Here is a 15,268-nt window from a genome sequence, read left to right as displayed (position 1 = left end):
GCGGAGATCCCACCCTGTGTCGGGGGCGTTCAGTAACCAGTGCACGCTGCCCTTCTAACTCCTGGCTCATCAGTTCACCTCGGACTGAGCCAAATTGGCCTACATCATGTCACATCTATCTGGTGAGGCACTAGCATGGCTCAATCTTCTGTGGGAAAGAGGGGATCCGTTAGTGTCGAACTTACAGTCCTTCTTGGAAGCCTTTCGTAAGGTCTTCGACGAGCTCGGTCGCGTTTCTTCTGCAGTCGCTTTCCTGCTCCGGTTATGCCAAGGTAACCTCTCCATGGGCCAGTATGCGGTCCGTTTCCGTACCTTGTCTCCAGAACTCACTTGAAACAATGAGGCTTTGGTGGCAACCTTCTGGGAAGGTCTCTCTGGGCGAATCAAGGACGAACTGGAAGGCTGGGAGATACCCACCTCTCTGGATGACCTGGTGTCTCTCGCAAACAGAAATGACATTAGGTTCCAGGAACGGACCAAAGGGGTGAACCGCGAGGGAAGATCGGTACGCCTGGCTCCCACCTTCCAATGATGGATCATTAAGCAAGTTCCTGCTGCAACTTCTTCCCTTGAACCTATGCAGATTGACCGGTTGAAGCTATCCAAGCGCCGCCAAGAGGTTTTTCGGGCCAAAGGGACATGCTTCTACTGCGGCAGCTCCGAATACCTTATTCGGTCCTGTCCCGAGAGACCGGGAAGCGCCAGTGCCTATGGTCGGTTGGAGAGGCTACCCTGGGCAAGACTTCTACCTCTCCATCGTTGACCTTGACTGTATCTGTCTCCTGCAGCAAAGGGTCTTTTGTTGAATTGTCCAACCTGGACTCTGGTTCTGAGGATAACCTTGTTCAACAGGCTGTGGTCGAGTGGTATAAGATTCCAGTCTTACTTTTTCCGGATCCATTGGCGATTTCCTCAGTGGATGGAAAGCCTCTTCGCGAGACCATCCAGTTCATCATGGAGCCATGGATCTTCAGGTGAGGATGCTGCATTCGAAGAGGACTTCTCTTCACGTGCTGTCTGGTCTCTCTTATCCTTTACTTTTAGGTCTCCCATGGCTGCAAAATCACAAACCTGTTCTGGACTGGAGGTCTGGAGAACTACTCCGTTGGGGCTCAGGATGTCACGAAATGTGCCTTGCTCCCGTTCGTCCTGACTGGTCTCCTACTTCTGCTAATTTGCCTGGCCTGCCCGGGGCATATTAGATGTATGCGGACGTCTTCGACAAAAAGGAGGCGGAGACCTTGCCACCTCATAGGCCGTATGTCTGCCCGATTGATTTCCTGCCAGGTACTTCACCTCCCCGACGTTGGATCTACCCCGTCCCGGGCCTCTCTAAGGGATTTATCCGGAAATCCTCATCTCTGCCTGCAGCCCCTCTCTCCCTGCAGACATCAGTGTACTCACCGCCGAGGCTCCCGTCCTGCTCCTTCCAGGTCTGCTGCTGCCCGGGCTGCACGCACTCCTAGCAGGTCTCCAGGCACTGTGCTTAGGGCGCGCACACTTCCTCTTTCTCAATGGGGCTGCGTGCGCTCCTCTACAGTGTCCTCAGCCAATAGCTGGAGGTCTCTTACTATTTAAACCGCCTCCTCCAAGATGGAGGTGCCTGTGCAATGTTGTGAGTTTGTTCCTAACACACTTGTCAGTTCTCAGGTCCCTGTACTTGCATCTCCGTCTGGTGCACCCTCCAGTGCTTCCTTCAACGGTAGCCGAGCCAGCTGCACGCGACGGTGCTCACCTCAATGGTAGCCGAGCCAGCTGCACCCGCCGGTGCTCACCTCAACGGTAGCCGAGCCAGCTGCACCTGCCGCTGCTCACCTCAATGGTAGCCGAGCCAGCTGCACCCGCCGGTGCTCACCTCAACGGTAGCCGAGCCAGCTGCACCCGCCGGTGCTCACCTCAACGGTAGCCGAGCCAGCTGCACCCGCCGGTGCTCACCTCAACGGTAGCCGAGCCAGCTGCACCCGCCGGTGCTCACCTCAACGGTAGCAGAGCCAGCTGCACCCGCCGGTGCTCACCTCAACGGTAGCCGAGCCAGCTGCACCCGCCGGTGCTCACCTCACCGGTAGCAGAGCCAGCTGCACCCGCCGGTGCTCACCTCAACGGTAGCCGAGCCAGCTGCACCCGCCGGTGCTCACCTCAACGGTAGCAGAGCCAGCTGCACCCGCCGGTGCTCACCTCAACGGTAGCCGAGCCAGCTGCACCCGCCGGTGCTCACCTTATTGGTGAAGACTTTATTCTAAGTGAGGAAAGGCATTGCTAGGTCCTTGTAAGCGAGAAGTGTCTTATCGTGGCTACCAGGGACACATGAATTGGACAATTTATGCACTAAACTTTCTGAAGTTTTCATATTTCTAGTGCAGTGATGCAATTCAATTTTCACATTTCATGTTTGCAGGTTGTGGCGCTACAGTGCGCTGCCTTTTTGTTTGAGTATATGAGTTGGTGACTAGGTTCAGCACTACTGATGAGCGAATATACTCGTTACTCGAGATTTCTCCAGCATGCTCGGGGGTCCTCTGAGTATTTTTTAGTGCTCAGAGATTTAGTTTTCATCGCCGCAGCTGAATGTTTTACATCTCTTAGCCAGCATAAGTACATGTGGGGATTCCCTAACAACCAGGCAACCCCTACATGTACTTATGTTGGCTAATAGCTCTAAATCATTCAGCTGCGGCAATAAAAACTAAATCTCTGAGCACTAAAAATACTCGGAGGACCCCCGAGTGTGCTCGAGAAATCTCGAGTAACGAGTATATTCGCTCATCACTATTCAGCACCTGTTCACACTTAGTCTATGTTTGGATGTGACGGTCAGTTTTTTAAAGTTCATAAATCGGATCATCCCTATGTGATCTTGGATTGGTCCACAGGAGTCGGGGGGTGTTAAGTTTTACTCCTTCTGTTATCAGCTGTGAATGAAGGTGGTGGGAGCGGAAAGGAAGCCAAAAAACTAGTTCTGCTCAAACAGCTGAGGGACTCGTTACAATGTATCTGTGATATTTGGTGGTGAAAGGCGAAGTGCCTGGGCCCTGATGCAGAATCTCTAGCAGGGCCCCCAATATCAGGGATAAATGCCCCCTGGGGCCAGTGTGCAGTAATGATGTGTAGTACCACGGCGACATCTAGTGGACGAGAAGAAGAATGCACTCGTGTTATCGAACTCATTGTGTCCTGGCTCTTATCTTCATGCACTATTATTGCTGAAGTGTAAAGCATGGGGGACAGGGCATTAACCTCAGACTGATGCAAGGTTCATTTCAGACTGTGATGCAGCTAAACTAATTGATTAATTAATTGAAAGCTGCATTAAAAAAAAAAAATACGACACCTCGACAGAGTGGGGTCAGACGATCGCAGCGTCGGGCGACACATACACCTGCCCTAGTGAAGACGGTGACGCCATTCTATTAGCAGTTGTGGCTTTCTTGGCTCTGGCGCAGGAAGGGTTAAGCCGCTTAGTTGGACTCCTGGAGATCTGTCTTGGGTGGTATCAGCAGTTCTGAGCTCCTTGCTCCCCGTAGGTATAAGAACCCTCCTTCTTGCTTCTGACCTTGCCGGTGATAGTTCTTACTGCCTGGTTGGGAGTCGTTAGAGTTTGTAGCAGGCGAATGGAGTCGTATCAGGAGGTTTCTGCTTGGATTTGGTCTGTGTGATTCCTCCTAATCTTTTTCTGACTTGCTTTTTTTCACCCACCTATTCCTCAGTTGTTTGGTCAGCGTATTGTATGATTGTAGTTTTCCTTTATCCCCGTTTGTCTTCCCTTGTCTGTCTGGTGAGGATAACCCTATACACTTCAGTTTTACACCTCACGTCTTTAGACCACAGAGAGCGGCAATATCATGGAATCAAATCAACTTTGCCTGGACATTAAGTCCATGTTCACATGTAGGGGAAATGCTGCTTATTTTCTGCTGCTTTTTTTTTTCTTCAAATTCTGCTGCGATTAATTGTCCAAGCAAAGTGGATGCGATTTCATGAGGACGGCGCCCCCTGTGGTCTAAAGATGTTGCTGAACTCTGCAGTTTTGGTGCTTTGTTTTCTCTCTGGTCTTCTATGTGAAGCCTAAAAAAAACTGCAGATACTTTATTAAGAATCAAAGCTTTTCTGTACTATAAAAAACACAATAAAAACGCGACTTCACGTCTGCACCAAAAACGCATCAAATACGGGGGAGAAGACCTAAAAATGCAGGAATAATCAGAGACGATTGTTCTTATGTAGTTTGGCACAAAAAACACAGGATTTCTGCACCGTGTGAACACGGCCGTACAGACACAAAGCCGGATGTCGTATAGTGACGCTACATAAAGGCGAGAAAGTTCTGGCGGCTCCGACCGTGAATGAAGAACAAATAATCCACAACTAGAGAGGAGCCGGACGCACAGATGACGTCGCTCCGATCATGGGGGGCAAAAACCGCGATGGGGCCGCCGGAAGGTGAGAGATTCACGGCCTCCAGTCCAGCGACCAGATAGCACTGACCTGGACCAGAGACCCGGGAATCCATCCGCTCATCTCTAGTCCCAACTGTCCTGGATACAGTGGACGGCCCTCGGATACAGCGGACGCCCCCTCCCCCGCATACAGCGGACGGCCCCCCGGGTACAGTGGACGGCCCCCGGATATAGCGGACGGCCCCCGGATATAGCGGACGGCCCCCGCATACAGTGGACGGCCCCCCGATACAGCGAACAGTCCCCAGCATACAGTGGACGGCCCCCCGATACAGCGAACAGTCCCAGGTTACAGCGGTCGGCCCCCGGATACAGCGGACAGTCCCCAGCATACAGTGGACGGCCCCCCGATACAGCGAACAGTCCCAGGTTACAGTGGTCGGCCCCCGGATACAGCGGACAGCCCCCGGATACAGCGGACAGCCCCCCGGATACAGCAGACGCCTCCCAGATACAGCGGACAGTCCCCCCGATACAGCGAACAGTCCCCAGATACAGCGGACGGCCCCCGGATACAGCGGACGGCCCCCAGATACAGCGGACGGCCCCCAGATACAGCGGACGGCCCCCAGATACAGAGGACGGCCCCAGGATACAGAGGACGGCCCCCAGATACAGAGGACGGCCCCCAGATACAGAGGACGGCCCCCAGATACAGAGGACGGCCCCCGGATACAGAGGACGGCCCCCGGATACAGAGGACAACCCCCGGATACAGAAAATGGCCCCCGGATACAGAGGACAACCCCCGGATACAGAAAATGGCCCCCGGATACAGAGGACAACCCCCGGATACAGAAAATGGCCCCCGGATACAGAGGACAACCCCCGGATACAGAAAATGGCCCCCGGATACAGAGGACGGCCCCCAGATACAGAGGACGGCCCCCGGATACAGAGGACGGCCCCCGGATACAGAGGACGGCCCCCGGATACAGAGGACGGCCCCCAGATACAGAGGACGGCCCCCGGATACAGAGGACGGCCCCCGGATACAGAGGACGGCCCCCGGATACAGAGGACGGCCCCCGGATACAGAGGACGGCCCCCGGATACAGAGGACGGCCCCCGGATACAGAGGACGGCCCCCGGATACAGAGGACGGCCCCCGGATACAGAGGACGGCCCCCGGATACAGAGGACGGCCCCCGGATACAGAGGACGGCCCCCAGATACAGAGGACGGCCCCCAGATACAGAGGACGGCCCCCAGATACAGAGGACGGCCCCCAGATACAGAGGACGGCCCCCGGATACAGAGGACGGCCCCCGGATACAGAGGACGGCCCCCGGATACAGAGGACGGCCCCCAGATACAGAGGACGGCCCCCGGATACAGAGGACGGCCCCCGGATACAGAGGACGGCCCCCAGATACAGAGGACGGCCCCCGGATACAGAGGACGGCCCCCGGATACAGAGGACGGCCCCCGGATACAGAGGACGGCCCCCGGATACAGAGGACGGCCCCCAGATACAGAGGACGGCCCCCGGATACAGAGGACGGCCCCCGGATACAGAGGATGGCCCCCGAATACAGAGGACGGCCCCCGGATACAGAGGACGGCCCCCAGATACAGAGGACGGCCCCCGGATACAGAGGACAACCCCCGGATACAGAAAATGGCCCCCGGATACAGAGGACGGCCCCCAGATACAGAGGACGGCCCCCGGATACAGAGGACGGCCCCCGGATACAGAGGACGGCCCCCGGATACAGAGGACGGCCCCCAGATACAGAGGATGGCCCCCGAATACAGAGGACGGCCCCCGGATACAGAGGACGGCCCCAGGATACAGAGGACGGCCCCCGGATACAGAGGACAACCCCCGGATACAGAAAATGGCCCCCGGATACAGAGGACAACCCCCGGATACAGAAAATGGCCCCCGGATACAGAGGACAACCCCCGGATACAGAAAATGGCCCCCGGATACAGAAAATGGCCCCCGGATACAGAGGACGGCCCCCAGATACGGCTGACAGTCCTGGTTTTTGGTCCACGCCCTACAGTCTTGGGCGTCGCTGATTTTCCCTCACTGCCACCGCCCCTCTGACAACTCCTCCTGCCAGCGGAGAAAGGAATGACAAATGGGCGTGGGCAGGATTTGCCGCCATGCGCTCAGTGACCGGTCCCCCGTCAGCTTGTGGAGCGCTGGCCCCGGTGGGCCGTATCTCTGTAGAGGGTCAGTACTGGGAGCTGATGGAGGACCGGACCCCGAGGCGACAGTCCTTCACCCTAATATGAGCCCCCGGCCCCCACGGACGACGCTCATCCAGGCCTCCACAAATGTGTCGCCGCCGTCCTCACTGGATTAGCACAGAATGGAAGGAGCCACAGTCCGTAGCCGCCTTCTTAGCGCTCGTTACCGGACACCTTAAAGGGGGAAATCCTCAAAACCTGAAAGAATTCCAATATTGAAGATAAATGTGGAGTTTCTCCTCATCCATCATCTGGTGACTGACAGCGAAGAAAGAGCCGCCGCCATAACCAGGAGGGAAAGCCTCAGCCCCAGATCCTGCAGCATGGCTCGTGTAGCGCCGCTTCCCTCCACCAGGTGACGCTGCTGTATCTATAGGTCTATGTCATACTGCAGCACAAGACGCTCTTTCCTGCCTCCCGTTCTCTATCATGTGAGAGGAAACGCTCCACCCTGGCTGCCAGCTCTCTATGGTTCTCCTGAGGACGCTCTATCTCCTGCGCTCTTTTGTGCTGTTTTGGTTGTCAGGGTGCCGAAGTCCTGCCGGTGACGTCACGGAACAAGATGTCTGAGGAGAACATTTTCCTGTTTGTGCCCAACCTGATCGGTAAGAAGCGGAGATCACCGGCTGTGCCGTGTGCGGGGTCTCCCGGGAGCCAGGGCAGGGGTTATAGGGAGGGAGAAAAAGCATCAGCCCAGCAGATACAGGAGTAATGTACACAGTGACTGCACCAGCAGAATAGTGAGTGCAGCTCTGGGGTATAATACAGGATGTAACTCAGGATCAGTAATGTAATGTATGTACACAGTGACTGCACCAGCAGAATAGTGAGTGCAGCTCTGGAGTATAATACAGGATGTAACTCAGGATCAGTAATGTAATGTATGTACACAGTGACTGCACCAGCAGAATAGTGAGTGCAGCTCTGGAGTATAATACAGGATGTAACTCAGGATCAGTAATGTATGTACACAGTGACTGCACCAGCAGAATAGTGAGTGCAGCTCTGGAGTATAATACAGGATGTAACTCAGGATCAGTAATGTAATGTATGTACACAGTGACTGCACCAGCAGAATAGTGAGTGCAGCTCTGGAGTATAATACAGGATGTAACTCAGGATCAGTAATGTAATGTATGTACACAGTGACTGCACCAGCAGAATAGTGAGTGCAGCTCTGGAGTATAATACAGGAGGTAACTCAGGATCAGTAATGTAATGTATGTACACAGTGACTGCACCAGCAGAATAGTGAGTGCAGCTCTGGGGTATAATACAGGATGTAACTCAGGATCAGTAATGTAATGTATGTACACAGTGACTGCACCAGCAGAATAGTGAGTGCAGCTCTGGAGTATAATACAGGATGTAACTCAGGATCAGTAATGTAATGTATGTACACAGTGACTGCACCAGCAGAATAGTGAGTGCAGCTCTGGGGTATAATACAGAATGTAACTCAGGATCAGTAATGTAATGTATGTACACAGTGACTGCACCAGCAGAATAGTGAGTGCAGCTCTGGGGTATAATACAGGAGGTAACTCAGGATCAGTAATGTAATGTGTGTACACAGTGACTGCACCAGCAGAATAGTGAGTGCAGCTCTGGGGTATAGTGCAGGGTGTAACTCAGGATCAGTAATGTAATGTATGTACACAGTGACTGCACCAGCAGAATAGTGAGTGCAGCTCTGGAGTATAATACAGGAGGTAACTCAGGATCAGTAATGTAATGTATGTACACAGTGACTGCACCAGCAGAATAGTGAGTGCAGCTCTGGAGTATAATACAGGATGTAACTCAGGATCAGTAATGTAATGTATGTACACAGTGATTACACCAGCAGAATAGTGAGTGCAGCTCTGGGGTATAATACAGGATGTAACTCAGGATCAGTAATGTAATGTATGTACACAGTGACTGCACCAGCAGAATAGTGAGTGCAGCTCTGGAGTATAATACAGGATGTAATTCAGGATCAGTAATGTAATGTATGGACACAGTGACTGCACCAGCAGAATAGTGAGTGCAGCTCTGGAGTATAATACAGGATGTAATTCAGGATCAGTAATGTAATGTATGTACACAGTGACAGCACCAGCAGAATAGTGAGTGCAGCTCTGGGGTATAATACAGGAGGTAACTCAGAATCAGTAATGTTATGTATGTACACAGTGACTGCATCAGCAGAATAGTGAGTGCAGCTCTGGGGTATAATACAGGATGTAACTCAGGATCAGTAATGTAATGTATGTACACAGTGACTGCACCAGCAGAATAGTGAGTGCAGCTCTGGAGTATAATACAGGAGGTAACTCAGGATCAGTAATGTAATGTAATGTACACAGTGACTGCACCAGCAGAATAGTGAGTGCAGCTCTGGAGTATAATACAGGAGGTAACTCCGGATCAGTAATGTAATGTATGTACACAGTGACTGCACCAGTAGAATAGTGAGTGCAGCTCTGGAGTATAATACAGGATGTAACTCAGGATCAGTAATGTAATGTATGGACACAGTGACTGCACCAGCAGAATAGTGAGTACAGCTCTGGGGTATAATACAGGATGTAACTCAGGATCAGTAATGTAATGTATGTACACAGTGACTGCACCAGTAGAATAGTGAGTGCAGCTCTGGAGTATAATACAGGATGTAACTCAGGATCAGTAATGTAATGTATGGACACAGTGACTGCACCAGCAGAATAGTGAGTACAGCTCTGGGGTATAATACAGGATGTAACTCAGGATCAGTAATGTAATGTATGTACACAGTGACTGCACCAGCAGAATAGTGAGTGCAGCTCTGGGGTATAATACAGGATGTAACTCAGGATCAGTAATGTAATGTATGGACACAGTGACTGCACCAGCAGAATAGTGAGTGCAGCTCTGGAGTATAATACAGGATGTAACTCAGGATCAGTAATGTAATGTATGTACACAGTGACTGCACCAGCAGAATAGTGAGTGCAGCTCTGGAGTATAATACAGGATGTAACTCAGGATCAGTAATGTAATGTATGTACACAGTGACTGCACCAGCAGAATAGTGAGTGCAGCTCTGGGGTATAATACAGGATGTAACTCAGGATCAGTAATGTAATGTATGTACACAGTGACTGCACCAGCAGAATAGTGAGTGCAGCTCTGGGGTATAATACAGGATGTAACTCAGGATCAGTAATGTAATGTATGGACACAGTGACTGCACCAGCAGAATAGTGAGTGCAGCTCTGGAGTATAATACAGGATGTAACTCAGGATCAGTAATGTAATGTATGTACACAGTGACTGCACCAGCAGAATAGTGAGTGCAGCTCTGGAGTATAATACAGGAGGTAACTCAGGATCAGTAATGTATGTACACAGTGACTGCACCAGCAGAATAGTGAGTGCAGCTCTGGAGTATAATACAGGATGTAACTCAGGATCAGTAATGTAATGTATGTACACAGTGACTGCACCAGCAGAATAGTGAGTGCAGCTCTGGAGTAGAGACATGATGGTTCTTGTGGTGTCACCCTGTTCCCTCTGCTCTCGCCCTTCTGCAGGTTATGTCCGGATCCTTTTTGCCTTCGTGGCTTTCTATTTCATGCCGACCTCCCCCCTGGTGGCCTCCACCTTCTATCTGCTCAGTGGTCTCCTGGACGCCTTTGATGGACACGCCGCTCGAGCTCTGAATCAAGGTGCGGCCATGTTTGCTCTTATTGACCTGTAATCAGTTCTCAGTGCTGACGATGCAGATCACAGACAGGAGCAGAAATCCGACATGTTCCTTTTCCCCAGGCACCAAGTTTGGAGCCATGCTGGACATGCTGACTGACCGCTGCGCTACCATGTGCCTGCTGGTGAACCTGTCGCTGCTGTACCCGCCGTACACGCTGCTGTTCCAGCTGAGCATGAGCCTGGACATCGCCAGTCACTGGCTGCATCTCCACAGGTATCCGGTGCTGTGCTCAGTGTCGCCCCCTGCTGGAGAACACACTGGTCTGCCGTCTTATCTGCATCTTCTTGTTCTCCCCAGCTCCACCCTGAAGGGCAGCGACAGTCACAAGACCATCGACCTGTCGGGGAACCCCGTACTGCGGCTGTACTACACCTCCCGGGTAGGGGCACTGGGGAGTTTTCGGGGGTCTGTGTTGGTGGCTGATCGTTGGTTACTAACTTGTTTTTCTCGCAGCCGGTCCTGTTCTTCATGTGTGCCGGGAATGAGCTCTTCTACTGCATGTTATACCTGCTGCACTTCTCCGAGGGGCCAGCAGGTAGGCGCTGTTCTCCGTCTCTGTGCAGCCCTGTATCTGGGGTATAACATTTGGGGTGATCCTCTGTACTCCTGCCTTTCACAGTCACACTGGGGCCCCTCGGGGGAGTCGGCCTCTTCCGCCTCGTCGTCACGTTCTGCTGCCCGGTGTCTCTAGTGAAATCTCTCATCAGCCTCCTGCACCTGGTGACGGCGTCCTGCAACATGGCCGCCCTGGACCGCGCCGAGCGGGCGAGGAAGAAGCTGAAGGATTAAGGCGCGGGAGTGAAGTAATTTATTACCCGAGTGTTGGGTCTCGTATATCGTCCGCACAGACCTCCCTCCCCCACCGGGACCTCATTCCCAGGTTACCACCTCCCCCCAAAGCCACCGCCGCCTGGTGGTGGCATCAGGTATTACAGTCCATCCTGCTGCTCGTTGCTGTGTTATGGGGGCGCTGCTCGTGGATTTTATGGACCGCTGTTCCTGATCCTCAGTTTTCTGAACCTTTTTTATTGTAATTTTTTATTTGGTATCTTTAAATATTGTTTCATTGAATTGTTTTTAATGTTTGGACGTTGCCCCTATCTTGCTCCTGTCACGCAGAGCCAGCTCCTCACCCTCGGGGATCATGAGCAGTGATGTATGTGTGCAATGGTGGCATTTACAGGCAGCCAGTCTGCTGTCACATGTGTTCATACCACAGCCCCTCGTGTGTTCCCCCACCGCGGCCCCTTGTGTGTTCTCCCATCGCGGCCCCTCGTGTGTTCCCCCATCGCGGCCCCTCGTGTGTTCCCCCATCGCGGCCCCTCGTGTGTTCCCCCATCGCGGCCCCTCGTGTGTTCCCCCATCGCGGCCCCTCGTGTGTTCCCCCATCGCGGCCCCTCGTGTGTTCCCCCATCGCGGCCCCTCGTGTGGCTCCCACAGCAGCCCCTTGTGTTCCCCCACCGCGGCTCCTCGTGTGCCCCGGCCCCTCGTTTGCCCCCACCGCGGTCCCTCGTGTTCCCTCGCCGCGGCCCCTCGTGTGCCCCCACCGTGGTCCCTCGTGTGCCCCTACCGCGGTCCCTCGTGTGCCCCCACCGCAGCCCCCTCACTGAGTAGCTCTTTACAGGGAGATGTGAATACCATATGTAGCAGAGGAGACAAGCAGCGAGCAATCTCAGCGGGTGCTGTCTGGGGTCAGCGCTGGTTATTGGGGGGAAGGCAGAGGAAAGTCTCAGGGAAACGCCATTAGTTCACAGGAGTAAAAGTACCAAAAACAGCGCCCCCCCCCCATCCATGGATTGTGTCCGGTATTGCAATATTCGCACTGGTTTGGGATGAAGCCCGCCACATGTCTCCGATCCCGGACGAGGCTTTTAAATCCTATGTTGAATCCTTTCCTTCACTTATATTATGATGAGTAGAAAGCTTCCCCTCGTCCGGCGTCCACTTTTGCAGACCTCAAATGCCGGCGTCCGGGGTGGTTCTTATTGCAATTATTCAGCCCCTGCACGGTCACGACATTGTGCGCTTAGTGCAGATTTCACTTTCCATCTCTACTTACGTGGTTCCATCCGGAGCTGCATTCACAATTCTGCCGCTGGTGATCATCAGGACTGCACTGACAGACGCTGAAGCCCCACGATGCACGATGAGCTATGAATATTGTACTGTACCCGATGTAAAATACTATTACCCATAATGCACTACAGCCGAGCATGCTCTGCGAGAGGCGCTGACGACGCAGTGCCGGCCGAATTGTGATTGCAGCTCTGGCTGCACCTCGTTCAGTGCAGCACATGAGATTTAGAAGTGGAGCGATACCCGTACACCGTCATGGCGACATTCCTGCCGTTTGTAGTACGCAGTGATAATTCTGAGGTTTTAATTCTCTATTATTTTATGGGACCAGATCAGAGGATCTCCACGGCGCAGTGTCGGTGCTCAGCGGCACACAGCCGGCGCCCTGCGTAGTATCCGGGTACTTGTGGTAGTTCTGTATCCCGTTGTCTCCGGTAGCCGAGCGTCGCGCCGTCTCCCTGCCCCCGCTGTATCATTCCTCCAATCACGCTGTACATTATAATAAAGATTTCTGATATCACGTGTGTATCGGGGTCTCTGCGACTAACGGCCGCCTTCCGATAGACCGCCGGGGAGCGAGAACCAACAGAGGAGATGTCGTCCACAGCAGATTTACTCTGGAGGGGTAAAGCCCAAGGAGGGCACCAGAGAAGAAGCTCTGACCTGCCCCCGCTCACTGTGACGCAGGACGCCTCCCCTTCCTGTATGACCCGTCTATTCCCAGCTCCGGGCACAAGGAGGTGACGGCCAGGACTGCGAAGAGGGAGAAGCGGCCTCCATCCCAGGGGGATCTGCTCTGAGGTCCCCCTCTATGTGCAGCCGGCAGGTACAGCAGAGGCCCCGCCCCCTCTTATGTCATAGAAGAACTGATGATGTCATCAGTGGGCGGGGCCTCTCTTACGAGGTCACCACACGTCATACATCTGCTGTAGGCTCATGGGGAGAATTTTATCAGATTTTTTTTTTTTTTTTTTATGGAACAACATTGTAAATATTTCTGACGTTTCACCGCCATTTGTGGTAGTTAAAATTGCACTTTTTTTATATATATATATAAATAGAATAGTAACATTTATTTCTTTATATGTTTCCTAGAATGTAGAAAAATCACAAAAAAAAATTCAATTTTGAACAAAAGGGTTTAAAATACAAACATTTTACTCCTTCAGGACCTTCCAGAACTCTTCCTTCGCTCCCTTCCTGACGATCGTCTTTAGGAGTTCGTCGTTTATTATGGAACACGGCGACGTGGAGCGTAAAAGCGTCTCGTCCGCGTCAACGACACCTCGCCACGGCAGGTCCAGCAGGACGTGCAGCGGCAGGCGGGCACCCAGGCTCCTGTAGTTCTTTTTTATAAAGATTTTTGAGACTAGAATAAAAAGAAAACGATCAAATGACGTGACACCGTATCGGGGTGACCGTGCAGCCACGTTCACATGTTGCCTTCAGGCTCTGTGCACACGCTGCGGATTTTGCTGCGGATACCGCAGCGGTTTCCCATGAGTTTACAGTACAATGTAAACCTATTGGAAACTAAATCCGCAGTGCACATGCTGTGGAAAAAAACACGCGGAAACGCAGCGGTTTACATTCCGCAGCACGTCGATTCTTTGTGCGGAATCCGCAGCGTTTTTACACCTGCTCCAATCGAAAACTGCAGATGTAAAACCGCGGCGGAATCTGCAATAGAAACCGCGATAAATCCGCAGAAAAAACTGCAGCAGTTTTGTACTGCGGATTTATGAAATCCGCTGCGGAAAAATCCGCAGAGGAGCTTTCTACGTGTGCACATACCCTTAAGTTGCTTTTTTTTTGTCTCAACATTCAAAAATAATTCAGTTTTATTGCTATTGCAAACAAAAAAAAATGACCACAATGTGTGAATGCAGCCTAAGATATAAGATATCCCCCCCGGAGATACCAGCTACAGGGCGAGATATCCCCCCGGAGATACCAGCCACAGGGCGAGAGATATCCCCCCTGAGATAACAGCCACAGGGCGAGAGATATCCCCCCTGAGATAACAGCCACAGGGCGAGAGATATCCCCCCGGAGATACCAGCCACAGGGCGAGAGATATCCCCCCCGGAGATACCAGCCACAGGGCAGGAGATATCCCCCCCGGAGATACCAGCCACAGGGCGAGAGATATCCCCCGAAGATACCAGCCACAGGGCGAGAGATATCCCCCGAAGATACCAGCCACAGGGCGAGAGATATCCCCCCGGAGATACAAGCCACAGGGCGAGATATCCCCCCGGAGATACCAGCCACAGGGCGAGAGATATCCCCCCGGAGATACAAGCCACAGGGCGAGAGATATCCCCCCGGAGATACCAGCCACAGAGCGAGAGATATCCCCCCTGAGATACAAGCCACAGGGCGAGAGATATCCCCCCGGAGATACCAGCCACAGGGCAGGAGATATCCCCCGAAGATACCAGCCACAGGGCGAGAGATATCCCCCGAAGATACCAGCCACAGGGCGAGAGATATCCCCCTGAGATACCAGCCACAGGGCGAGAGATATCCCCCCGGAGATACCAGCCACAGGGCGAGAGATATCCCCCCGGAGATACAAGCCACAGGGCGAGAGATATCCCCCCTGAGATACAAGCCACAGGGCGAGAGATATCCCCCCGGAGATACCAGCCACAGGGCGAGAGATATCCCCCCGGAGATACCAGCCACAGGGCGAGAGATATCCCCCCGGAGATACCAGCCACAGGGCGAGAGATATCCCCCCCGGAGATACCAGCCACAGGGCGAGAGATATCCCCCCCGGAGATACCAGCCACAG

The 15,268-nt window shown here is 53.0% G+C and overlaps 1 protein-coding gene across 1 annotated transcript; it reads left to right on the top strand.

Moving 5' to 3' along the window:
* Window positions 1-7,093: 7,093 nt before the first annotated feature.
* On the top strand, window positions 7,094-12,988 carry CDIPT (CDP-diacylglycerol--inositol 3-phosphatidyltransferase). The gene is made up of 6 exons (XM_069734997.1): window positions 7,094-7,261; window positions 10,217-10,351; window positions 10,452-10,605; window positions 10,690-10,771; window positions 10,846-10,927; window positions 11,012-12,988. Exons 1-6 carry the CDS (start codon window positions 7,219-7,221, stop codon window positions 11,179-11,181), a joined length of 666 nt encoding a protein of 221 aa, XP_069591098.1. The 5' UTR covers window positions 7,094-7,218; the 3' UTR covers window positions 11,182-12,988.
* The last annotated feature ends 2,280 nt before the right edge of the window (window positions 12,989-15,268 follow it).

The sequence above is a fragment of the Ranitomeya imitator genome, chromosome 7 (assembly GCF_032444005.1).
Source record: "Ranitomeya imitator isolate aRanImi1 chromosome 7, aRanImi1.pri, whole genome shotgun sequence".
NCBI lineage: Eukaryota > Metazoa > Chordata > Amphibia > Anura > Dendrobatidae > Ranitomeya > Ranitomeya imitator.
Note: the sequence above shows the minus strand (reverse complement) of the source record. Positions and strands in the feature narration are given on the sequence as shown.